Source organism: Acipenser ruthenus, chromosome 13 (genome assembly GCF_902713425.1).
Source record: "Acipenser ruthenus chromosome 13, fAciRut3.2 maternal haplotype, whole genome shotgun sequence".
NCBI classification, from domain to species: domain Eukaryota; kingdom Metazoa; phylum Chordata; class Actinopteri; order Acipenseriformes; family Acipenseridae; genus Acipenser; species Acipenser ruthenus.
The window spans coordinates 22,404,511-22,432,249 of record NC_081201.1 but is presented as its reverse complement, the minus strand read 5'-3'; the positions used below and the strand labels follow the sequence as shown (position 1 = coordinate 22,432,249).

At 38.4% G+C, this 27,739-nt stretch overlaps 1 protein-coding gene across 1 annotated transcript; it reads right to left on the bottom strand.

Moving 5' to 3' along the window:
* Positions 1-21,406: 21,406 nt before the first annotated feature.
* On the bottom strand, positions 21,407-27,649 carry kifbp (kinesin family binding protein). Its single transcript, XM_034030089.3, has 7 exons — positions 26,984-27,649; positions 26,520-26,618; positions 25,985-26,064; positions 24,197-24,380; positions 23,822-23,915; positions 23,155-23,267; positions 21,407-22,697 (listed from the first exon to the last, which is right to left on the bottom strand). Exons 1-7 carry the CDS (start codon positions 27,416-27,418, stop codon positions 21,819-21,821), a joined length of 1,884 nt encoding a protein of 627 aa, XP_033885980.1. The 5' UTR covers positions 27,419-27,649; the 3' UTR covers positions 21,407-21,818.
* Between the last annotated feature and the right edge of the window lie 90 nt (positions 27,650-27,739).

The window sequence follows — 27,739 nt, the reverse complement described above, 5'->3', positions numbered from 1 at the left end:
GCAATCGATTAATTGGGCACACAAAATTAAATCGTTCGAATAAATATCGATGATTGCCCACATACGTTTTCGCTCCATTCCTCTCCCCACGACGTGATTATTTTAATATCATTGCAGTTCAGTAAAAGCTTGTGCACAACAATTGAATGCGAGGGGTAATTACGCCGTGGTAGCTCAGAAGAAAAGAAAAACAACAACATTTGCAACAAGCCTAAAGCAAGTTTAACATACTCCAGGAGTGTTACTAAAATATTTATTCCAAACAGACAGTACTTTGGAATGTAATCTATATTAACTTGACACGAGTTTATGAAAAACGTTTTTTTTTAATTTATTGAGTGACAGCATCACGCATTGCATCTTGTTAATACTGTACCACCTAACCTTCACTATCTGTGAAACACATAATGCGAGAATCCCTGCCTAAAACCATACCAATAATAATAATAATAATAATAATAATAATAATAATAATAATAATAATAATAATAATAATACATTATTGTACTAACTACAACATGCATACATCACTGATCTTTTTTTTTTTAATATTCATTATGTAACAGTTCATTTTGAAACTCCAAAGAAGCGCAAACTATATACAGTCAGTTTTCTTCAGTGTGCACAATTTATTTACAGGCTGTTTGCCAGGAATACAAGCCTGTTGTCCTGCTCTGGATTCTAGACGCCACGCTTTTTTCTTTGTTTACATCAAATACACAGAGGGGCGTGTACTTACAAAGCATTTTCAAAACTGATTCGCTGGTAGGATGGGACCAGCAAATCAGATGCTAGCTAACAAGAGCAGGAACATCTATCATAAGTAAATGGACAAGTGGTATAAGCACAAAATGCTGTGAGTTGCATTGCTCTATGCTACCCTTTTCTATGAGCTACCTGTTGTACAAAATGACCAGGGACCAAACCACTGGTAACTTGCTACAATTCAGTCATATATAAATATATATCTTTTGAAGAAATCAATAAGCTAAGCCCTACATCAATGAATACATTTTATTTAGCCAGTGCAACCAGGTGATTTCCTGTTTATTAGGATGCTTCAATTTTATTACCACGTCTCGTCTAAGTTACTTTGTAATACGCAAGCCTTCACAATATAGAAATGTTCCCTGGGATTGGATGATAAATGGTCTGCTTTACAATATTTCCTTCATCTGATGCTTTTCTTTTTTATTCTGTTTCATAACTTATTTTGCAGGTTTTTCCAGGTTTTTTTTTGTGTAATTGGCTCTCCAGCACTTTTACAAATAAATGTCTGTTATCCAAAACACACAATCAAATACACATCTATCAAAGCAACAATGTATTATTTAGTTTGTTTTATACTGTAGACAAGATTTTAATATCAATCCAATGTTTGCTTATTATTTTTTTTCTTTCATAGTTATTTTTCTTTTTGTCTTGGACGTTTTATTCTTATGGTTTTATGTTTGAGTCTAATCCCTGAAGGTAACTGATTTTAGACATGAATTGGGATTGAGGAAATTGCGATATTGCGAAAAATGGGGTAGGAGAACCAGGGATCAGGAAGTCATTCCCATTTATACCATGCTGCATGCAGTAACCACAGTGCCACCTATTGACTGAAATTTAGACAGCTTCTGTGTATTATTGTGCCCTTTAGTTTTCCCTGGGGCTATAAATATTGATTTGTTTTTAATTTTTTCAATCCCTGCAACAGCTTGGGAGAACTGAAGGTCAGTGGGCATCCTCTGATCTACTACCGAGCTAATTGCCTCTTTATACCCATGGTGAACAGTGGTCATCCTTGCAGGAGTCTGCTTTGAGCTGTAGCGCAGTGAGGAGAAACAGATTGTACCTCCCTAACCCGCAGAAGCACCAGAATCAATGCAACACTCCTTGTGGAATACTCAGCAAAGACTGTCAACTTCGCACAGCCTGGGCGTGAACCAGTGCTACCCTGATTGTATGACTCACCCTGCAAACCACGTGAAAAGGGCACAAGTGTTTGGCTAATATTGTCGTTTTTTTATGCTTTATTTGTGCCCTGCAGTTTCATGGTCTTTTTTTTTACGGCTTAGAATGCAGCAATCATATTTATTCGATTGGACATATGCTATTAGTGTGTAGACTATATTGTGGTCATTTTGAGAGATGTCCTGCAGTGTTCATACCAAGCTTTTTCTATTTTGTGGATGGAATATCCTCCAGTTTTAAATAATCATTGTCTAATCCTAAACAGTTTTAAACATTACACCAGAAATTTAGTGTATGTAAAATAGCATTTTTTTTTATTTGAAATGCTTAAACATTTTTTGGGGGGACCAGTTAGGAGTGAATAGTCAGATTGTTTTCCAAATAGTTTCATGTGGGTACATCTGGCATTAACATTTTTGAAAATCCAATATTGCACCAAATGTAGCCCTGCAGCCAAATAATATTTCTCAAGAACAGGCTCTTAGTTTAGAGAGTGTGAGTCTCCTTTTCTTTATTCTGGGCTCGGAACCTTCCACAGAAAATCTATCCAAAAGAGAGATTGGCAGCATTTTCCAGTTCAGCATCTTCTACTATTAATTCTAATTATTATACTGATTATTGGTAACCTAAAACTTAGTTCCAATCTTCACATAATATAATTCTTTACATGCAAATAAACATTTTCCCATCCAACTAACAGTAAGATTTTTCAAGCAGGTAGGTAATTTATTTGCAAGTTCCCTAACAATCCAACATAGTTTCAGTAAGCTGGAATTGATTAAAAATGATCTCCGAACCTCCATGGGCCAAGGACGCTTGTCCAATCTAGCCATTATATCCATTGAATTTGCATTGGCCAACTCTCTGAACCATGATCATGTCATCAATGACTTTGCATTACTGAAGGCAAGAAAAGTACATTTGTAGGGTTTAGGTTTCATTTCTATTGGACATTTACAAAGAACCCTTTTTTATTTTTTTTATTCGCTGACTGGATATATATATCTTGTACAGGGCACCATCACGATCGCTATGTCTCTGCACATGGTAGTTCCCTTACTAGGTGAGCCAGTCAGGGACTAGGAACATTCATAGAATGTCTCTCTCTTGACGTGTAGACAAAAACAGAAGAAAAAATAGAAGTACTTTACAATTGACCTACAATTTAGAATCCTTAGTTTATTGACACTTGTCCTACACATTTTTACAGCACACTTTCTAATACTGTACAGTAGCTCCAAGCAGCTCATATTAATACTGAAAATAATTCAAAATTAATATACTTACTTACATACCCCCTGCAAAAGAGTTGCTCAGAAATGAAGACTGTCTAATTCAAGTGTTCCCTTACAAATGGCAGTCCAATAGTGCATTGGAAGTACATTAATAGAATTAGGGGTAGTACTGCATTTATGGGAAAGCCAGCTCAATAAAGTCTTTTGCATGCATTTGAGGATAAACAATTCAGGGACACTTTGTAAGCGAGGGATCTGAGTCGGGTAAAATGGTCTACAAATGGCCCAAACACAGTCTGTTCTGCATTTATTCAACAATGCTATGCAGTTCAGTGCACATACTTGCGGTACACAGCATCAGTATACTTTTTGTTTATTGCAGTGTTCAGATGTGGTTCTGACCAGGAGTTAGTGCGGTGTGACAACAAAACATTGAAAAGGCTCTGTTGATGACACAGAGAGATTGTGGTCATGATCAAGTGACTTGGAAACATATCATATCTCTTTTGTAGCCACTAGCTGATTTTGATCTTATACCCCCCATGTCAAGCTGAACCTTATATGAACTAACACCCATAGGACCGCATTCAGAATTCGGAATGACCCATTCTGTGTCATGGATTCTGTTAACAATACAGACGGTTAAACAGCGAAGGCACATGCACAGGGTCCTCGTAATCCCGTAGTAAACCGTCGTGAAGTGACGATGTAATGCTTTTGTACTGCTGAAGTTAATAAAGTGAATGAGTGCATGCACAGGTTAGAAATATTCAAATTATAGACACATGCGATCCAAGTCTATAGGAGGGTTGGGGTGTATGATAAACGGGGAGTGAAGACCGGTGCAGAATCAACTCAGTAATAATATCGTGTTCACCCAATACAGTGTGATAGACAGACGATCGGACGGACAGACAGGCAAACAGAAAAAACAGACACGAACAGCGTAAAACGTCACTATTTTTTTAATTTTTTTTTTATTTTTATGAGGACCCTCTTTTATAATGGTTTCTTATTTTTTTAGGGCCCTATGTCTATTAAAAAAAGAAGCATGATAAGATACAGTAAAGAGTTTGCTACAAGGGCTGGCCAGAATTCAAGCACATTAACAACGTGATTTTGGCATATACGATCTTATCAGTATAGGGTAGTTTTATGATTTGTATGTCAAGGTTTTTCTTACACTAGATGTTTTCGGTGATTTCAGCTGTAGCAAAAATACAGGAATAATTTTGGGAAAATGCTGAGCATCAACATATAACCAAGAAATATTTTAATATAATATCATCCATATCTAATAAAAGAGTTCTAAGTTTAGAAATACTAAAAGAAACTTGATTACGTTTAGTATTTCATATAATATAAACAACATGGCCATTAAGTGTTCAAAACAGACAGGAAATATCAGATTTGAATATCTATTTAACGCTACACTCTAAACAATGCAACATTTTACATTTCAAGACTTTTTTTACTAAACATATTATTGTTCATTTGATTTTGGAATACTAAATGAATGAATGTTTTGAGTTAAAGGAATAAGTACCGTAACTGAAATATCATGGTTACCAATGAACTGTAAATATGCAAGAAACACAAAAAGAGTTATAAAAGAGATATTACTGAAAACTGCATGTAAGGTTATCGTTTAAGGTAATCATGTAAGGAAAGCAAGATTATAGGTGTTGCCTGAAACTAAACACCTTTGCCCCACAGCTGTCTGAACACGATGCTGACTGATGTTTTTCTAAATACTGCTGGTACATTTTTGACAAGCAGTGAAAATATGCTATGCTTTAATACTAACACTACTTTATTTAGCGACAGTAAAATGTAGGAGTCTGTGTGCTGCACTGTTAGCAAGAGCCCTTCTGAGTTGAAAAAATAACTTCTCTAAAAAGAAACAGTGATAGTTTATAGATTTGAGGCAATCGTGTGAAACAAGTCTTCTCGCACACACTTTGGTCTGTGAATATCCAAAAATAGACGACTGATGGGTGAGGTTACAAAGGACTGGAAAAGAAGACGTATTTTAAAGTCTAAACAAACTGCAGAACGGTACAGACAGATACTGCAGATGACTGACCTTGAAAAGGGAAGATCAGGACATGCTAAAAAAGTGTGGAAGGAAATGTTCAGAATTCATGTCATATTAGGTGGTTCCACATATCCATCTTAAAAGTTTTAAGCATATTGGGAATGTAATACTTTAAGCACAGCCCATAACTAGGACCAGAGGACACTGTTGGAAACTTAGTGGACACTATGACAAGAGACACTTCTTCACACAGAGAGCAGTTAGTATGGAATAAGTTACCTAGCCATGTTGTTGATGCTGAATCACTGGGATCCTCTAAGACCCAACTAAGTTTTAAGATCAACCAGCTACTTGGAACCAGATGAGCACTGATACATGTTCATCTTACAACATTCATTCTTTCATGTGTTTTTATAGAGGTTTCCCACAACCATTGCTTCTTTGTCTTAAAAGTTTGGCTGTACTTCTCTCTGTCATTCAAATTCTCTCTCTGTCTTTTCATCCTCAGGCCTCTTTGCTGCTGTATCTCTCTTTTCAGGGGGCCGTTGGGTCACATCACCTTGGTTTACCTCTGATGGCTGCTTCTGTCAGGTTGAATGGCAAGATTCTAAAAAAAATCATGCCCTTTATCTGAAAGTCATATTTTATCCCTGTATACTTTTATTGAAACACAAGTGTTCATGGCATATTCAAACAAGTATAGTATGTCAGTAACATATACCCCCTCCATTGCTGTAAATTAAAAATGAGAGCTTCTGGTGTGTGTGTATATATATATATATATATATATATATATATATATATATATATATATATATATATATATATATATATATATACGAAGGCAGTATCTCTAATTGTGCCATTGTGCCAATGTCAAAGCAACTGCAGTGTTCATATATAACCCTGTAAATGTGAAGTCAAGACCTCAAATGAGAACTGAGGTTTTAACAGTGCTGAGGAAGCAGCTTTGAAAACCTACTACCTAAAAAGGGATTATTTCTCTTGTACAATAACCACTCGAGCAAGTGAATCAGGATACTGTTTGTGAACCGGACAGAGAGCCAGTGTTTGTGAGTGCTTGGCCTTTAAAATCCACAATCTAAAATTCTCATGACCACACTATGGCAGCCATATTGGCCATATGCCAAACTGAAGACTACAGTTATATTTTGCAAAAACAGCCATGAAAAAGTATATGAAGTCTGTATCTCAAACAGTTTTGCGATATGAGTGACTGAAAAAGCATATTCAAACTGTGGTAAACTATACTGAATGCATAGCATAACTATTGGAAAACTGCAAAATGACTGTGCAAATTTATGGTGGTAAATATTTATATGGGTGATTGCAGGATCCAAGCATTAATCCTGGAATACCTTACCTTACCTTTACAGACCCAGATTAGCACTAATATTGGACTATCGTCTACTTTACCTAATGTAAACTACATAATTATTCTCAATTTAAAGGTATCTTTGGGTGGTGTAACCTATATATAAAAAAAAACAAACACTATAGTGTCACCCAAAAACACTGTCGTTTCCTACGTTATACTGCAGTACATGTGATCGTATATTATACAAGAACCAGACACCACTCTCCTGTTGTTTTCTATGCAGATCAGCCATTCTGTTATTACTCAAAGATGGAAAAGATGACACTAATTAATGGCACCTGCTCTAAAACCACTTCACAGGGACGCTTGAGCCCTGCTCTTTCAGTAGAAATACATAAATAAATAAATTTGTAAAGCTGTAGTACTGATAATAGCATTGCTGTGACCATTCTGCCCATCTGAGCTCGTCTGGTTCCTAGTAACTGATTGATCTCAGAACTTTGTGAAGGGGGAGATCAATCAGTTCCTGGAGTTAAACGAGCCACATGATGGCAATGCCATTATCCCTTCATTACTGGATACTTTAGTGATTTTTTATATGGAAATTAAATTGACCTAATTTTCTGCCTATTTTATTAAACAGAATGAAAAAAGCACATTGAAAGGAACAAACTATGCCCTGGTGTTAATGACATCATCAGTCCCCCACAACTACATTTGTTTCCATTGAGTAGGAGGAGGGGGCTGCAGTCTTACTCACAAAGTCTAACATTAAGTTTAACTACATTTCAATGCAGCTAATAGAGACTATACCCTAGAGAAGGTTTGTTTTCAACGCTGTGCATTTTTCTGTAGTTTACAATTGAAAGGGTGCCATAATTAGGAACAGGATGTGGTAGCTATCAGTGTTCTCATCTCTCCACAGGAAATGGAACTGCAGTTCAGAGTACACAAGTAAAGGGAGACAAATTTGGCCAATACTGTGATGTGTATTATTGTTCGAATACATTGTGCGAATACATTGTATTCAGCCATTTTATTTCAAGGACTTATCTTTTCTTTGTGTAATTACACATCAGGCTTGAAAATCCCTTTTTCTTACCTCTCAGTTATCATACCCTGTCAAGAGTTTTATACAAAGGAAGCTCTTCAGGGTCTTCATTAGAAAAACAGAGACATTTATGCATTGATCATGTCTTCCATCACAATCCACATGGTGACCATAATACCTGCCTTGAGTTTGCACAATACACTCCTAACCTCCTAGAGATGTTTTGTATTACATTTGGCTACATATAAATATTTTTAATCTTCCAGATGATGTGTGATTAATATGTGATTGCTAGGATGCTCTTGTACAGTATGTGCAAATAGCATGATGGTAAAACTAATTAACAAAGGCTAAAAATATATTTGGTTACAAGATTAACTTACCTACAAACGACCTAATAACATAAGATCATATTTCTTGTTTTGGTCATTGGGTGCATAATCCACTGACAGAAACTGCATTAGCTACAGAAATAAACCACTGGGATGAGATAAAACCACAACCAGGTTTTTCACACCTTTCAAATCACATCTGTGGTATTTCCTGGATTTTAATTTTCTCACTTATCCTCGGGTGACTGCTCCCTACAAAATGGTACTTACAAAGACAGACTTTGTTTGCTATCCACTTTGATTACACAGCGTAATTGTAGTTTCAGCACTGTTCTTCAGGGTTGGCTGATTTAAATCAAGTCGATTTAAATCACTTGATTTAAAAAAAAAAAAAAATCATTGATATCAATATTTTTTCATTTACTGCCTATTTTACATATTCTGAGCATCAAAAGAAACTTATCACTTATATTTGAGCATCAAAAGAAACTTATCACTTATATTTTGATAAAATTCACTAGATGTGATCAAAAAATGACAAAGTCTGTTTTAGAGCAGGTGCAGTGACTTTTTATAGTGCTGATTAACAACTGACATCAAGAAGATGCTGCAAAATGATTTGTCGATCTTGGGCTCCCAGTTCGTCTCTTGGTCTCCCAGTTCGTGGCCTGTCATTGACAGAGTGTCTCTGATTATACTGTCTCGCCAGGTTCGAAATTGCTGGCTGTGAGCACCCAAGACATCGAGCCACAGTACACTGCCCTAGTCCAGCCTCCAACATGCCGATTGCACGAAGGCACTGCTCTCTTGACAGACGTGGCATATTGTTTTATTTTCTGTGATTTTCTTTATTGCTTTTATTCAAGCTTGCAATTCAACAGCTGAAATCACTCCATATCCAGTGTCCAATCAACTGTTTCAATAATTAGGTGATTAAGTGCATATGCGTCAGTCATAGTCACTCAAGTGTGTCCTGGTCAAGGATGAATGATTGAGTGATTAAAAAGAAACCAAAAACTCTTACTGTCTATGAACTAAAACTCTTAGGGTTGTATTCTGATGCGAGTGCAAGCGTGAACGGCGCTTGTCCCTGAATCTCTGGCTCATAAATGAAGCGAAGATGTAAAAAAAAATAGTGCACTTTAATGGTATTCTGAAGACATGTCTTTACCCATTATAGAGTGCCTGCCCCATCATTAACATATTTGCCAAAGCGATTCTGATGGGGTCCCAAATAGACAATTGAACGATGTGTTAAGACCCGCTGAAACCAGGTTTATTTAGTGGTGCAATCAGGAACTTTAACAATTGAATACACTATATAACGCAAAGTAGTCCTAAGTAACAACTGTGTGTGTTTGGACTGACACAGAAAGAGGAAATCAAAGAAAGAAAAGTAAAAGAAAACAATGACTGGGATGAGTGAAGGGTATTTTTCTCTGGTGTACTCCATCGCTAAATTCTCATATGCTAAGTTAACATATTGTAGTTCACATTTAGAGGATGCCACAATGATAAATATCCTTAAATGTACAGTTTGGTGGTACTGTAGAGCTACAACTACTGTACTACAAAAATAAAATCCATAATTAAAAAAATAAATACATTTTTATTTTAAAAATTCGATTTAAATAAAAAAATCTGATTTAAATCAAATACATTTTTCTTTAATCAAAAAAATCGCCAAACCTGCTGTGCTTCCTCCCTTCTTAACACCATCTTGCCACAGAAGCAAAAATATAATTACACAGACCAGACAGGGCTTCACAAAAGTTCACTGTGCATTTTGAGCTAAAAGTTGGCACTTATTTGAATTATTGTATCGGTTTCTTAATTGCGTCTAACTGCAACCCTTCAATTCACACACATTGGTACATACTACATATGTTTCCACGGACAGAGAAAGAGTTGAACACATATGTAAACTGTTTTGAAAGTAGGGCATATCCCCAGCGACAGGCATAGAAAAGGCACCTTTAAGCACCATGCATTTGACACACTTAATTTTACATGTATCTGGAGTACCGATAAAGACATTCTTTAGCAGAAGTTATTAACATACAAGTGTCACACTTACATTCTATGTACACCAGCTCTCAAAAGTTTGGAAGAGATTAAGAGACTGCTGAATCATTTGCATACTTTAGTGGGTGATTTCACAGACCTAGATTAGCACTAATTGGACTATATAATGTTAGGTAAAGTAATCCAACTTTAGTATTAATTAGGTTCTGTGTAACCAACCATAAGTCCTGGCTTGATAACATTTTGGGATCAATCAGCTACCAGGAATTGGGCCAGCATTGATGGGTATTGAATAGGTACATATAATCATATATCTAAATGTACTTATTAGTACAGTATCTCAAACATAATTGCTTGCAAACAGTAAGTTTGAATAAAAATATTCACAATTATATACCATATTCTTGTGCACTGAGCTTCGTTTTGAAAAATTGTGTAGTTACTTAAAATAATTTATAGTTTAAAATAGCCTGTGGAACTTCAAATGATCGACAGTATACTGCCAACATTTTTAAATGTCATATACTATATGTATATGACATTTGCTAGTGTCTTACTATCTCTCAGACTGCAATGATGACTACATGAGTGTTTTGTTTTATCATTAGGATACAGAGAAATGTAGTTCTGAACAGGAAGCCAATAGCCATTGTTGAGTTGTTTTATATAAAGTATCAAACATATTGTAGCGATCTTGGCTAACGCAGGCAGGCACATCTCACAGGGCGAGGCAATGCACACACAGGCGGAGGGTGGGCGCGAACCCAGGACCTCTCGCACTAAAGCATAGCACCAATACCACTGTACAAAAGAGCCGGCTCCTTTGCAAGGAGCGTATATCGAGCTCATTTCTTCGTGTGTGATTACGTCACCTACCAGCCCTGCTGCTGCCTTCCCCTGTGCATGCTACAATATTAACAAAAGAAATAAAGAGATGTATCTCTTTTTTAAGATAAAGTAGATTTTTATTGGCCATTTCATTTTAAGCTTGGTGGTTGCTCTCCTGGACGGAGAAATATTGTCTTTTGTTTGTAATGCTTTGATGGAACTGGTAGCAACTTATTGGTCACGTTACGCTTGTCTTCCAATGCTAAGGCCAAACATCGCAGCACCTGATCATGGCGCCAAGTAAACTGTCCTTGGCTAAAACCCACCTCACATCCTGTCAAAGTGTCCCTTAATCTTGCAGGTGATGAACACAAAGGACTGAGGGATCCTCACCCACCCAGAGGTTTTGGTTCTGTGGTGATGGGAAAGCATCATATGTTGATCTGAGGAGGAAACTGATCCTGCTCTGTTCCATTGTCCATAGGTCTTGCCAGCCAATCTTGTGTTGTTTCCCATCTCATCCATTCTCCCTGCTTGTCCTGGGAAATGGCTTCTACACACCTCATCCTCTCCTCCTGCTTTTGCACCTCGTTGACTACCAGCTTCCTCTGTTGAGCTGGGGTTGCCTTGTGCCATGTAGGAGGAGCTGAATTGAGACCAAAACCCCCTCTTCCATGCTGAACTTGCCCCATAATATCACCGATTCTAAGGGCAGCCTTTGCATCTTCCACAGCTTTCTTTGCCGCCCACTTTCTTCCAGTTTTCAACACAGGTGCTGCCTCCCTTAAGCATTTGTCGCGTGAATCTACCAATGTCATTTCCAGTCGGACCTTGGCGCACTTAAACTCCTCGGTTAGGGCGGAGACTGGTAGCTGCAGTATTCCTTTACCATAAAGTCCCACTCTGCTGAGGCAGCGTGGAACTCCCATTTCCTGATGTATGAACTGATTAAAGCTTCCAGCTTCTCTACTGTTGTCAAAGAAACCTCGTACACAGTCAGTGGCCACAGCAAACTCGGCAGTAGACCAAACTGAAAGCACCAGAGTTTCAGTTTGCCCGGTAAAGCGCTGCTGTCTATGCTCTTCAACCCTTCCGCTACTTGTTGTCTAACTTCTCCCACATGAACCGTGTCCTTTAGATCTCCATGGTACCATCTCCCAAGACTTTTCACTGGCTTCTCAGACACTGTTGGTATTGCCTCACAATTAATGTAGAACCTTTTATCTACTACTTTACCTTTAATTATAGAGATGCTCCTTGATTTAGTGGGCTTGAATTGCATTTGTGTCCATTCGATGTTATTGGTTAATTTGCCCAATAACCGATTAGTGCAGGCTACTGTTGTAGTCATGGTTGTCATGTCATCCATGTATGCTCGAATTGGTGGTAGTCACATTCCAGAACTAGAAACAAATTCTAATATCACCCTGGGTTTCTTAATCGCTCTAAAATGGGTTGTTTCTCATTTTGCAAGATCAAAATGTATTTCTCACCTTTCCCAAAAACAGAAGTTAGATACAGACTGGAGTAACACTTATAAAACATATCCCAATGTGTCAGCAAGACAGTGTAACTAGGCCTGCAGTCTCTGCTTGTATACGGGCATCTCTCTCACTTTGGGGGAACTCAATAAAACGTTTATGTTGCCGGTTTGAAAATCTGACTATGTATGTCAATTGATAGTATTACTTTCATAAAAAAATAATCATCTGATGTATGACTGTCTACAGCTTTTCTTTTATTGTACTTAACTACACAACCTGGCTTTAACACAGGTTCTATGGGGGGAAATTAGCTGGGTTTGTATTGTACAGTACATTATGAATAAGCAGCCATTTGAGTGAGTGATTAAGCAGCAGAATTAGCTACAATTAACAAAAGGTGGTTTATAGGATCCTGGTGCTTTGTGTTCTGTACACATTCATCAATATCACTGATAAAAATATGTGCTTAATTTATTAAAACACAAATAAGTAAACATTTCTAGAAAAATTAAGGTGATACAATGTATAATTTCATACACTGCAACCATGCACACACACATAAACACATGTACAAACACATCTCAGAGGTAAGAGCAGTCAACAGTAATCAAACAGGCTACTATCTGTTCATCATTGCTGATGATTTTACTCAAGCCTGGGTTTTGTGGTTTAAAAACAGTTCCTGTTGCTGCTCTGTTTATGTTTCCTCATGTTTCTGAAAAATTGCATCTGGTTTGTAATGTAGCTTATCACTTAACAGATAGATCCTTCCGTTTAAATATACTGAAGTACCTTACCAAGTGTTGTCCACTTTCCTGCTATACAAAACACTCTTATCTAAACACTCTTGTCTAAACTGTCTTTCCAAACCTATAGAACCAGTTTAAGTCTATATTTCAAAGTGTGATGGAAATTCTACATTATATTTTGCATTGTGCAGGGACTTAGCAGCATGCATTCAGTGTCATTTTTTGTTTCTCTATCCTATTTGAAATGCCTAATTCAGTACTGAAGATCAGAAGGCGACTCCCACTCCAGTGTCAAGCCAAATGTCTATCTATTTTCACCCACTGAACCGAAGCTAGGGAAGGTAACAGGTTTATGAATCCTGGAGGCAAGGCCCAGTCTGTCTGGTCAGTGCCTGACCAATAGGGGTCACTAGACCAGGGACAGCTAATCCTGGTCCTGGAGGGCCATTCCACTCATGGTCTCTTCCAACCTTGCTCTAAATTAAACTTCCATACAGACCCTAAAGTTGTTAATGATCTCATTTTACCTGTTGAACTTGAAGTGGAATGGCCCTCCAGGACTGTGATTGGCCACAAGACAGGCTCTTATACCATATGAGAAGAGATGGTCAATTGTAAAACGTAACCCTCCAAAAATGTACCTGCAGGACCTAGATTAATTATACAATAGGCTCTGCAAACATGCTTATTCTACTGTATTATTCTATCTCACTAATACTGACTTTCACTTGTATTCCTGTCCATTTATGATATAACCTTCCCATTGACAGAATAGCACATGAGCGTATGGCTGGATGAGTGGCAGATTAATTCAGACTCAGAGGAACCGCACTGCAGGCCAGAACACTTAAGAGCAGAAGCTCTAGTCTAGTTACTTGGGGACTAAACATCTAATTTGATGAAAAAGTATTAAGCACGGAGCACTATCATTTGAAAGGCAGTTGCTTCCCCTGAGGCCCATAGGGTGTGCTGTTTTCAATCATTCAGTTTTCAATCCATGTGATGGTTAATGTGATTTCCATTTCCTACAGTTACATCAAGCACTTCCTAATTATTGGTAATACGACTGTAAAGCTGCATTCCAGTTGTTGTTAAATGGTATGAAAGGGGATACGCTGTCTGGTCATTCATTCCGTCGTTGGATTTCAAGGAATGCAAAGTAGATTCCATAATGAGATCTGCTAAAAAATTATATTTTTTAAATGGATTGTTGAATAAAGTGGTCGTAAGCTGGTTAATGGAACCTGAAGTAAAATTTGGGAAGTTCAGAGACTAATAGCTACTTCTCATTACTGAGTTCTCCTAGTGATTTTTAATCATTCTCATGGCCTGACCACAAGAAAGAGAAAGCATGATGAAAAAGCTTTTTGCAATCTCTCTCTCACATTTTCCACCAGACCTAGTTGGGCAATTATCAACCGTTGGTTAAAAATATTTAGGGCAATGACACCTTAAAACTAAATGCTGTCCAATAGCTTACTGTAATAGAAATATGATGAGTTTTGGTTGTAAATCTCCCTTCCGACCTGTGAGGGCGCTAAGCAGCAAAAGGGAAAGGCTTTGGATGGGTTGGCCTGACAGTTCTTTTCCTGGGACCGGAAGTCGGTCAATCTGGAAGAAGGCAAGACTATGTTGCAGGAACGTATTGACCCGGAAGGTAAACGATGTAGCAGCTGCAGACAGTAAAGACAGCTGCAATTGTTTACCAAGGGGTCATGCGTAATGGCATAAAGGGGCCGGAGAATTGTAAATATTTTCCTTCGCTTGGTTTCAGAGCGCATACGGAACTAGAAAGACCGGGGGAGATTCCCCATTTGAACTGTGAAAAAGTATTTGTGGGTGTTTTGTTTGTTTGTAGCACTGTTAGTAATTGTCTTTTGTTTTGTTAATTCACTAGACGGCTAACACATCTCCGGAGCTGCGCCTTGGGCCAGCACTACCCAGAACAACAACACCACATTGTTTGTTTGTTGTCACCCACCTCGAGCACTACTGCACGCACCGGGACTGGTGATTGTGTTAGTATTATTGTGGGAGCTGATAATGTGTTATTATTGGTTTTGTTTACAAATCATTATTATAATTTTCCTGCTGAGCTTTACACATTGGTGTGTATTATTGTTTGGTTATTGTTTGGTCGCCAGACCGGGATTTTTATAAAATAAAGATCCCTTTTCCAAATCGGATTAGTTTCCATTTGTGATTGTTTCTGCACTGCATCACCTCTGCACCTTTTCTACTCAGCAGCCACTTTGCCACACATACCCAACCAGCTAACTGCTGATCTAGGAGTTGTGACCAGTACAAAAGCAGTGCCATTTTGATTATGTAGATTCAAACAAAATTACCCACACAGTTGTAAATACTAATTAGAGAAACCAATTTAGTAAAAAAAGTAGACCAGTTACCACGTCCACAATATATAGGGTACAAAATGAAGAACCTGTCAAATAAAAAGACAGAGATGGCCACCAGTTAATTAAATAATCTCCAAGCTATAATCTATACTATACTATATATATATATATATATATATATATTTTTTTTTTTTTTTTATGAATGTTTGTTCAGCCATTTTTGAAAAATAATTTTGATCAAGTAAAAAATGCAAGAGGTCAAAGTCAAGGTCACTCAACAAATGACCATTGGTGGTTATCTTCAAACATGTATTTTCCATTCCAGTTTCTGCGTTCCAGTTTCTGCCTCTGCTTACTTTACACCTGTGTTGTCGAGTGTCCTTTTAGAAAGACTACTTATTGGACTGCTATGGTTGATAATCCTTTTTTTTTACCCAAATTACCTCATTGCTTTAACCCACTTAACGATCTGTATACTATAATTTTTTTTTTTTTACACTGTCAAGCCAATCTTTACTGCCGGACCTACGTAACAGCTGTGATCAAGGTACTGAACCCTGGAAGCAAGGATCCAGCCCGTGATCTCTCTGCCTTGACACAAGGTAGGGGCCGCTAATGTGCTACAAGGTATTCAAAAAGCCAATGCATCCCTATAGGCCCCCAGCCAAGATCAGCAACTCAGCAGAACCAGGTTTCAAACCAGTAAGCACCTGATCGTTTGACTGTTCTCCACGCAATGGTGCCTTTGCTTGATCAGCCACTAAGAACCCATGGGTTCATAATTTGCTGCCCTGCTATTAGCAGTGTAATAATACACTAATTGCATGTTTCATTTTGTATCATGATATACAGGTCGCGATACAATATGTATCATGATACATGTGTATCATGATACATGTGTTGGTCCTGATGAGCTACTGGTATGATGCATAATAATATGAGTTGGTCATTTAATGATTAACTATTTTGTTGACACAAAAATTAAATGGGATAGGGGACAGTACAGTATGTATTCATACCAACATTCAAGAACTATTTGGTGAACTACAATGAGCTATGTTGTGCTTTAGGTCTTTTATCATGACTCAAATGATGCATACCTCCATTACGATGAGATATAGCATTTAAAGAAAGTATCATGATGCATGCCCAGTGAATCGTTATACCCTACCTAGTATACAATGTGCAAGTGTGGCATTTCTATGTTTAAGCTGCGGTTCAATTTTTCCGGTTACATAAATGAGTTAAGACTAAACTAGCTGGTGTGAGAACTCTCTTATTTACAATATCACAAGCACCAAGATCTAATCTTAAAGTCAAAATACATCTTGGACGTCAGACTTTAAAAATGCATACAAACCAAATTATGATTTAACAAAAGATATGCAAGCATATGGCTGTACATTCAAAATTAGAGATATGATGAAAAAGTTGATCACCATTACAGATTATTATAGAAAAAGACCTAACAAGTTTCTTTGTAATTTGATAAGAAATGATCCAGATATATGGAAAAATTCCCTGAGAATCTGATACTCTCAAGAGCGTACACTAAATAATGTTTATATCCAGTTTCATGACAACAATTCCACAATTAAATGCTTTAATATTTTAAATGTGAGCAGTAGAAAAGTACAGACTTTGGTTGTGGACCTATCATCTATTTTTCTCCACTTATTCATGCATGAGATGTTTCCATAGATAGAAAAACAGGTAGTTATTTACTTATAAAACAATATTCCAGGATAAAGGTGAACTTCTAGAACTGTTAGTCATTCAAGTAATAACAAGCAAGGCAAAAACCCATTGTTAACATGGAGTTCTTTGTAGTTCTTTAAACTGAGGTTACCTGATATATAAGCCATGCATTGAAATGTTTTGGCCGTGTGTTACATGTACATATTTTTCTCTGAATACATCTGAATTCTTGGATGCTCTTCATTACTGAATGTGGCCCTTAAAAATTCATCCAGGAGTGATACTGGATTTGAAAAGTGTTTTTAAAACCCCATCACACGCTTACAGCAAACAGACCTATTAACGACACCAATAAAAACTTAGTTCCCCCGCCCCCACATAATATGTCTTTTGAAATACAAGTGCAACTAGTCTGTGCTTTCTTAAAGTTCAAAATATTTGAAAACTTTAACTTCAATCTAATCTGATCAAGAAAGAACTGTTTGAGTATACTGTATGCTTGATTTCTAGCAGCAATGTGTAAAGCTATTCCTGTAATGTATTTCTCTGCTTTAAAATCGTTTTTGTTTAGTCTATAATTTGGTGCCACCTATTGGTCAAGTATTAAAATACAAAATGCTCACCCTTATTTGTGAGAGAATCATTATTCTATATATATTTAGTGGCATCCCTGCACTTGGCTCAATAACATTCAGCTTGGGAATCTTTACAAATATAAAGTTGCTCATTAACGGTTAAAGACTGCCACCTCTTTGGTTCTAACACAGTCGTCCGCTGCAACTAGGGATTCCTAACTGCAAAAAACTTAACTAACGTTTGAGCGAGCCACATTCATACATTTATAGATTTTATTAATGCTTTCTAACATAGCTTTTTTTTTTTTTTTTTTTTTTTACTTAATATATACATTTAACTACAGGCCAGGAAGAAGTTACAATAATAAATAGCAATAAAATAAACTAATTGCGATGCAAATAAACTGCTTGCTTCCAATAAATATTTATCACATCTGAACAATTTGACAGGAGAGAATTGCCAGAGCAGTGTGTAAAGGCAAGCGATACGGAATTTGGCGAAGATAGCAGGCCGAAGGACATACGCAAGGTTCTAAAGCAGGAACCGTGTACCCGGTTTCAAAGGAACCGGTTCGCACATCTCCAGTATTATTGTTATTAGAGATGACAATACCCTGGCTTGTATGAAGAGTGAGATATTTGGGTCGCTTCATATTTGTCCAGCAATTGGATGCAGTACCATACATGCAAACAGTCCCTATATGGTCGGGACAGTCCCGATTTCCTAGCAAATGTCCAGCGTCACGATGCATAGGAAGAAAGTCCCGATATTTACACATACTAGAAAGAAATTAATTTATTCCACACAGTAGAGTTAGTGAAAACCACACGCTGTGCTCTTCGTGCGGCTGACACATCTGCTAATCACTAACTTACCAGTAAGAACGCGTGGTCGTGTGGTGTTGAGTTGAGGGGAAACGTCCATTATGATAGTGTTTTTTGCGTATGACCTCTTCGTGTATGATGCGTATAAATCCGGTATACTACTAGAGTTGACATCTGGCTGGTTTATTTCCCGATTAAAATATTTGTGCCGGTTTTATAAGCATAGTGATCGTACTGGGATGGATAGGCCTACACATTTTTAAAAATATTCTTGCTTGTGTATCTTATGAAGGTTTTAAGCTTTTAAAGCAGTAATCAACTGTCATGAAGTCTATTGCATTCCCTATGTATCGTAGTCATGTATATCAATCAGAAGGAGTTCATGGAAGGAGACGAATCGGCCCGGAACCACATTTTAATTAACACGCTATAATGGCATTAAAAAAATATTTATTATATTTTCTGTTTTGAAAATGAGCTATTAAAAGTAAAAATATTTTTTAAAAAGGGGTCCGTTTTTATGGTACCATTGTCAGTTTTCATGAATATATTGAGCTGATGTGAATTTACATGAGTTACTGATCAGAGTTGGAATCTTGTTCTTCATCAGATTCAGAGTCATTTACAATAATCTGAACTGTAAGGATTTTGGCAGCAATCTTCATTCATGCATTCACAGGATTCAGTGCATGCAGGCAAGTCTTTCCTGTTCCTAGTGCAACTGCAGTGACTTTTGCACTCAGATTTCCTACACCCACATGAAACTAACTGTAAAAGTGTACCAGGAGATGCTTGCTGTGTCATTAACGTTGGCACCATTATGCAACTGACATTATCCCTGTGCCAGCCATGACCAGTGGCCGATGATATATGAGGTTTGGCCACCAAAGCATTACGCCAGATGTTTGATAGTTTGCCCTCATTGCATGTTGTCGTAGACTGTCTTATGTTGGGGGTAGAAGTTCATTTTTATTTTAGTTCTTGCAGAACTTCTTGCAGCACAACAGATTCACACCACCATCAGGTTCGTCACCATACAGAGTTGTTATGAGTCTCTGCACAGCACTGAAAGCCCAAGCTTTGTAATCCAACAAAATGAGCAACATTTTTTGAAAGTTTTTAGTGGCTTTACTTTCCCAATTCCTGCCAGCGCACTTGTGGAATCACACTGTGATAGCATACAGTGCAGGGAGTACATCACGCAGGTCTGAACCACATGTTTTTGCATGTGATTGTCCTTTATGCCAGTCCTTTGCCAAAGTTCCTGGCTAGCCAGTTGTGATGAAAAATGCACACAAAGAATTCCTGCATCTGAATCTGGTGACCACATGACTAGTCGTGGACAGCTGAGTGCTGCATGACCTGCATGTAAGAAGAAACATGTATCTGCTGCCTCATGTAAAATAAAGTGCTGGAACTTCTTTACACTGTCTCTTAACAGAGACTTTGCCATCAGTTTGTTTTTAAAACCACCTGCAATGACTAACTCCTTCCCAGGTTGCAGGGTTTAACTTGCTACATCACACCATAGGTCTGATAGAAAAGTTCCAAAGTTCTCCTTGTTGCATGGATTGTTGTAGAATTTGTGTAGGGTCATAGGTATGTTGCTACACAGACTGTGGATTTTTACTAAACTGCTGTATTCTGAATCTTGCCTTCTATTTTGTTCCCCTGCCTTTATTGAGTCCTCATGATCGTGTCGATTAAAAGCCTCCCTGCCATAATACATGTGGGAATGTAGCTGGAGCTTTAATTGAATGATTAATGGTTATTTAGGCTCCAGCCACTTGGTCTTTAAGGAAGAGAAAATCCTTAGTTTGGGGCCTGGTGTGTAGGCGAGTTTGGAGCTGTGTGCATAATGTGTTTGGGAGACTGTAGTGAAAGTGAATACCCAGCCTACAGTCACTTATTGTATTTTATTTAAACCTTTTATTTTCACCCTTGTGCCTGTTTATTTGTTCCTGGACTTGTGTATTAAAAGCAGCTTTTCTTGTCTCAGTCTCATTCCAGAAGCTATCCTGCTACACTTTGATTTCACATTTTTTTACAGGTACCTTCTAAATGAGGTTGTGACACAGGGACACTTGTGAGCTCATACTTAAATACCTCCTTCAGGTCAATCACTCTGGACAGTGCTAAAATCATAAGTCTGCTAAATAACTCATGGTCTGTGTTTAATACTTTTGTTTTCTCTACACCTCAAGGTATTTTAACAGTTTTTGCCATCAATGATGTCTTTAGTTTAAGTTTGGTAAGTAGGTCTACAAATCCATATTTGAAAAAATCAATTTGCAGCCCACTACACTGGTAATACAGGTCGGCCATTTTGGACTTCCAGCAAGGCAGCTCTGAGCTTGACTTGCTACTGTTAGGAAGTGCTCGCGGCGTGCGCATCGTTCAATAGGAAAGCCACGTAACACCCTATTTTACTTAAATAGATACAGGTGTGGATGCTGGCTTTGTTTTAGTAACATGTTTAACAGAATAGCAATCGAATACACGGCTTTCATACAGATAGGAGGCTGTGGTCCGGTGGTTAAAGGAAAGAGCTTGTAACCAGGAGGTCGCCGGTTCAAATCCCAGCTCACTCACTGACTTACCTTGAGCAAGTCACTTAACCTCCTTGTGCTCCGTCTTTCAGGTGAGACGTTGTTGTAAGCGACTCTGCAGCTGATGCATAGTTCACACACCCTAGTCTCTGTGAGTTGCCTTGGCTAAAGGCGTCTGCTAAATAAACTAGTAATAATAATAATACAGGGGTTACAGTTTTGTTCAATGGCTTTCAGCACTACTCGGCATCTCTGATATAACACCGGAAAGAAATTGGCATGTAAGAACTCCGACCCCTGGGTCCTTTGTTTCCAAATGATGGAGTCGACTCGTAGTATTATTAAAAAAAAAAAAAAAAGAAAAAAAAGAAAAAGCTTTACCATGAATAATCTCCACTGGAGTTTTACTCTAATGATCAGTAGACCAGACTTTATCATAATCCTGTACATGTGCTACAACATGTTTCAAGTTTGACTCTAGGCTATATAAAAATAGTAGAAAAATCAAGAGTACACATCCAACTACATATTATTAGTACTTTCCAACATAACTTTTTTTTTTTTTACTTGATACATTAATTGAAATACACATACATACATACATTTAACTACAGGCCAGGAAGAATTACACTAATAAATACCAATAGAATTTTAAAAGTGGCCATGCAAATAAACTGCTCGCTTCTAAGAAACATTTATCACATCTGACGAATTTGACAGGAGAGAATTGCCAGTGCAATTCTGAACGGTTCTTCTGCAGGTCAATGTGGCTGATTAGTTGACAGAGGTCAGTTTTGCTCTAAGGCGCTCCAGTCTTAGTGGGAGAAGGCTCGCCATCTCTTCGCTCAGCTCCAGTTCGGTTTCCACAGCCTTTTTGGCATCTTGATTCCGAGTGCAGTAATCCACCACAAAGCGGTAATACTCCAGGGATTGACTGATGTTCTCTATCTGTTTGTTGCTGTCGGCCGTAATAATCCTGCTGTAAAGGCGAGCGATACGGAATTTGGCGACAATAGCAGGCCGAAGGACATCCTCCTCCAACTTGTCAGGGAATTTTTTGTCGGGGGTCTTGAGTGAATCAAGGAACAGTTCGTAGTACTTGATGGAGGACGTGGTAAGGTGGTTGATCTTCCTGATGGTGTGAGCCTCCAGCTCTTCCTGCTTGTCAGCCACTGCTATCTTCAGATCCATCATCTCATAATAGGTCTCCGCCACCTCAAACTGGAGCTGCCTTGAGATCAGGAGGTAATACTGAGGGTTCAGGTCTTTGCAGATGGGCTCCAGCATGTCGATGCGGCGTTTGTGCATTTTGCAACACCTCTCATAGTCGTCTTCGAAGAACGCCAGAGCCTTAAACAAGGCGCTGTGATCCTGAACGACTTCTATATGGTCTGTGGCATGCCCATCGATCTGGAAGTATTCCTTTGCCTCGTTGACATAATTCTGACCCACCAAGAAGATGGCTCGGGCTTCATTGAAATCCAATGGGTAGGCGCAGCTCACTTTTTCCTCCATGCTTAAAATAGAGTCGGACGTATCGCTGGACCCAAACAGGACAACCGTCTTCCTGCCCTTCTCTTTCTCCTCTTCCTCCTGTCTCCGCCGCACCTTCATCTCTGCCTGACGGTCTGCATCCAGCTCGCCGATGTTATCCTGAAGGCAGACGATTTAGAAATGAGAGGGAAGAACAAGGTGCCATTTCAAAAGAAACAGGGAACCACATGACTAGGCAAGTTTGAATTCCAAGAAACCAAATTACAAAACATTTCTCTTAACCCAAAACAAAGTGGCAAAGAAAAGGTCCCCCCCCCCCCCCCCCCAAGTAACTTTATTGAGGGGATCATAGAATACAGACAACAGTGGGAAAAGATACTGTCTGAATGTGAAGGATCTGTATCAATAACATGGACAGAGATTAAAAGAATGTGGCACTGAAACAGTTAATTACTGGACACAGGGGTGCTTAAATATTCAAACACACTAAATGATCTATTTGGGCCCTGTTAACTGATGGGTATGCACAGGAGAGTGGATTGCAAGGATAATGGTAGGACTAATGGTACAGGGCACATTCTGAATGAAAGCAAAGTTAAAAAGATGACAGTTTTACCTCCAGCATCTTTTTGGCATCGTTGATAAGATTCAGACAATACTTGATCCAGCACCTTGCAATTTCAGCTTTCCTCTGGCAAAGCTTTTCCCGCTTCTCACTTTCTGCCTCACCTGAAACAAAGCAGCAGCAGAGGAGGCAGGGTTACAAAAACATTCCCTTCCCTTGTGGGGATGAAGAAACATGAGCCAGCTGGCAAGCAAACAAAGTCACAATTTGATTGCTTGTTTTTAAAGACAGCCATCCATATAAACTGTGACAAGTGGTAAGGAAACTGTTCAATAAAGGTGTACATGGGTCTGTACACCTTTATTCTTCACAAACAAAAGAAATACTTAAAGCAAATCAGGCAAAACAGAGTGTGTTGTACTTTTCAAAGACAGGTTTTCCTTTTAATCCTGAATCATCTTACAAGAGCTCTGTTCATTTCTCAATCTCTTTTCTGGTAATCAACCTCCCCTTTTATACTGGCAACTGAAAATTAACAGCTGGTCTCTGTAGAACTCACTCTGAAAGGTTGATTGACTCATCTTGTAGGCCATAAAACTTGTAATTTGCCAAATCACACACACAATATAAAGTGTGTATTTCCACCTGTACTGGTCCATTAGCCTGTGGGGGACGTGTCCTCTGTGCAGGGTCCCTCCTCCTTGGCACACTGACTTACTCTCTTTCGCAGCTGCCACAGAAGGGACCTCTCCAGCTAGACCGACAACAACACTTGCAGCGGCCAAACAGTGGCGTCCTTCCATGTAGCAAGACTTGATTGGGAACATAAACAAGAACGAACAATGTAAGGGCAGTTCCATCATAGCAGGTATCAAAGACAAATATGAACATGCTGCAGCTATTCCTGTGGTAAATGGTTACTTTATATTTGCATGTTAGCAGACAATCTATTGGAGTACTGAATTGGCTATATTTCCAGCTAAATAATCGTATTTACATGCAATGTGTTCAGAAGCCAGTCGAGGCTGAAAGCCAAGCCTGCAAACACAGATTTATTAAGCACATTATTGAGAAAACGATATCCAAGAGTTACCTTCGTTATGTAGTATTGTGAAAGTGTGGCTGCATTGACAGCCCACTCCAGTGGGGCAAAGTTATTGAACTCCAACTGCCTCTGAAGAGTGGTATGGCAATAGAGACCAGCCTTATCATTCTGTTCCAAGTTCTTGTAGACTTGTGCCAGATAGTACAAAGTATAAGTGTAGGCCTTCTCAAATCTATTAAGGAAAGAGAGAACAGCAGCAGTTTAAAAATGTTTACAGATCTGTGAATGTACTTGAAACTTAAAACTTATACAAAAAAAAAGTAAATAAAATCTAGTTGGTAAAACAAAACAAATACTGCTAGCATTAACTTTGGTTTCAACACTGTAAAACAGCCCCATTTAAACTAGAAAAGAGTGTTGATGTGAACCCCTGGTGTCACACTGCAGTGTACTCACTGTGTCACCTTGTAGGATATAAAGACTTGTAAAGTTCATCGAAAAGGACATCAGCTTGACACTTTTGTTTTTTTTTTGTTTTTTAATTGTGTCATGACGGCATTGCATGGAAGTGGAGTCTGTGACAAACATCCCATATTTGCAGTCATGTTAGATTTATAAAAGTGAGAATTATACCATTCTAGCAGTCAGATTTTGTTCAGATGTGCACCAAGCGATCAAAATGAATCTGCTCTATGAACACACCCTTTACAACATCTCAGAACTAAATAGTTTTAAAGGGTAGCTTCAAATTATTTCATTTTCACTTTGTCTTTATTACGTTAAAAAATAAAAAAAAGTCTGTCACTAATCATCGGATCAGAGTGAATCATGGATGCAGATCCATCCAAAAACAGAAAAAAACTTACTATTTCCACAAAGAATGGGAAAATGAGTTTTTGTTTATAAGTGTATTTGCCTGATGTGTGGCGCAGGAGTTGCAGTTGGAAAAAATAGCAATGCTGCAGGAAGCAATCTCCGAGTCAAAAAAGTAAGTGAACTAAAGCCAACTTCGCAGAAACAGCAGTCATTTTTTTCCAAACCAGTGAAAAAAAGCAAATGCTATAACAGAAGCCTCTTTCCAAGTTGCTTACTTTCTAGCAAAAAAAACAAAGTTGGCATACAGACGGTGCATTGTTAAAAAAATCCAGCACTTTCCTGGTTGTGCAAGAAATGTTTGAGGGAAATGAAGCCGTGGACCTCAGTAAATACTGCGATCTCTTGACCAGACCCAGGAAATACTGAGACCTCTTGACCAGATGTAGGCAAGAATTTAATGACAGATTTCATGATTTTCAGCAGCTGGAACCTTGTGTAATGTTTGCTCCGAATCCCTTTATGGATGTAAGTGACATTTCTGAACAAGTGGGGTCATTGTTTAATCTGGATTGTATTGAACAGGAAATGGAGATTCTTAATCTTTAAAACGTTATTCAGTTGAAAGCAAGATACCATATCCATGTGAATCTGTCGTTTGACGTGGACTTTATCAAATCAATTTTGAATCCGTCTGAGTGACGAGCATCTGAACGACTCCATCAGGCTTGCGTTTTCTAATTACAAGCCAGATTTTGCTGGGCTGGTAGACAGCATGCACTGTCAAGTCTCACACTGAAATCTAGGGAAGAGTAACATTTTTTTATTTTTACCTTGGGATTTCTTTGAGGAGTGGCTTGGAAATGTTTTTGAAAATCAGAAGTAGTAAAAAGGTTGGAGACCCCTGCGCTAGTTACAGCTGTGTGGCTCAACTGCAATCACATTATACATGCCAGGTACCATAAAACCCTCTCCATAACATACGGTATCGATATTATTGCTGTTTCTATCATGTATTCATACCGTTTAGTTCGTTCTTGTTCAGTTAATTTTTCCTCTTCTGCCATAAAATATTCATTGGGATCCATTGGAGGTTTTCCATCCTAAAATGAAATGTTAAAGGATCAATTCTCTTAAATACCATGGCTCATTAACTGTACTAATACAGGTGGGGATTTATAGACACACTTCAATACAATAAAAAACTCTGTTTGACATTTATATTCAGAGAGATAGATATATATATATAAGATATATATATATATATATATATATATATATATATATATATATATATATATATATATATATATATATATATATATTTACTGTTTTGCTTCAAGTACATAAAATAGAAATGTAATGAAAGAATGGTCTAAAGCCAGGGCTAGGTCAGCAGCAAATTGAAACTCTGAATTTATTAAAAACTAATTAAACTGGCCACTGGTCGTTAATGCAGATTTACTAGTAAAGACACAAGTATTCTGAGCGACTGCTGATTACATCTTTAAGAAAAAAATCCCTAAAAATGATTAACATGTCATTGACATGTACTCACCTCCTTCATGTAGCGATTATAGAGGGCCTCCGCCGACTCCAAGAAACCCTGAGCAGTTTCAATTTCACCTCTTCCAGCCCAAAGTACACCAATTTGATTCTGAACACAACATCAACATACTGTTTACCAAACACGTAGGGGTGGTAGGTTGCATTTCAACGCTACCCCCCTCTGCTCGAAATTACAGGGTTGGTAAATCATTGATGGGGATACAGTAAAGTCGTTTTAGATCATTATACCGTAATTCTGGTTTGACAGCTGCAAATTAGTTCTTTAATAAGTGTTTTTTGTGAATATTCAACCGTCACCTGCAGAAAATTAATGTTACTCACGTTACAACAGAGCGTACACGCAGCACAATCGGGTAGTTTGGGAATATTAACAACAGGCAAATATTAATACGACACAGAGCATGCAACTAAAATTGTTATTATTTGTATTATTGTTATTAATGACGACAATACCCTGGATTGTATGAAGAGCGAGATATTTTCTTGGGTCACTTCGTATTTGTCCATCAATCGGATGCAGTTCATGAGGTGCTCCTCCCCGGCCGACAGCTCCTCGGTTTCTGTGTGGTTCAGCCCGAGCTGGTACTCTATAACCCCGAGCCGCGCTGCGCTCAACCCGGCCGGAGAATCCCCTCCTGCGGCGATCTGCTGCTCCACCTGGAGCTCTTTCTCTGCTTGCTGCTGACCATTCTCCCCCTGCTCGTTCTCATTCTCCCCGGCATACTGCCCTAGAGAACTTTTGATCTGTTTCAGAAGCTCCCTGGCATTGTACTTGGAGCGGAAGGGATCGTTCTCTGGGTCTTTCTTGGACTCGATCTCAGAAAGCGTAACAGAGCGCTGGTATTTTTCGCACAACACTCTCCACTCAGAGCTGGTAATGGAGGCCATCTTCACGTTCACGCCGACTCACTGGGCTACCAAGATGGTGCATAAACTAGGGATGCGGCAATACAAGGGTGATGTGCACCTGCTGGTGAATCGAGAAAGCCGGTTAGTTTCCTAAATCTTAAAAGCTACGTATTTAAAGCACTGCGACTTTTTTACATTGATTTGGAACCCAAACGATGATTGACTACAGCGCTGCCTGTCACAAAAGGGGCGGGGTTATTTAATAACTAGGGCGTGTTTCAATCTCGCGAGAACCGATTCGTAATTGGAACGCGTTAGGTTCTGCTGACTGTACGGTGTACACAGTATTAACAATATAAC

Coding starts and splice junctions, on each gene's coding strand:
- kifbp (XM_034030089.3), bottom strand. CDS start 27,418: ATGGCCTCCATTACCAGCTCTGAGTGGAGAGTGTTGTGCGAAAAATAC. Junction 26,065..26,519: donor ATAATCGCTACATGAAGGAG/GTGAGTACATGT, acceptor ATTTCATTTTAG/GATGGAAAACCTCCAATGGA. Junction 23,916..24,196: donor CACAATACTACATAACGAAG/GTAACTCTTGGA, acceptor TTCCCAATCAAG/TCTTGCTACATGGAAGGACG.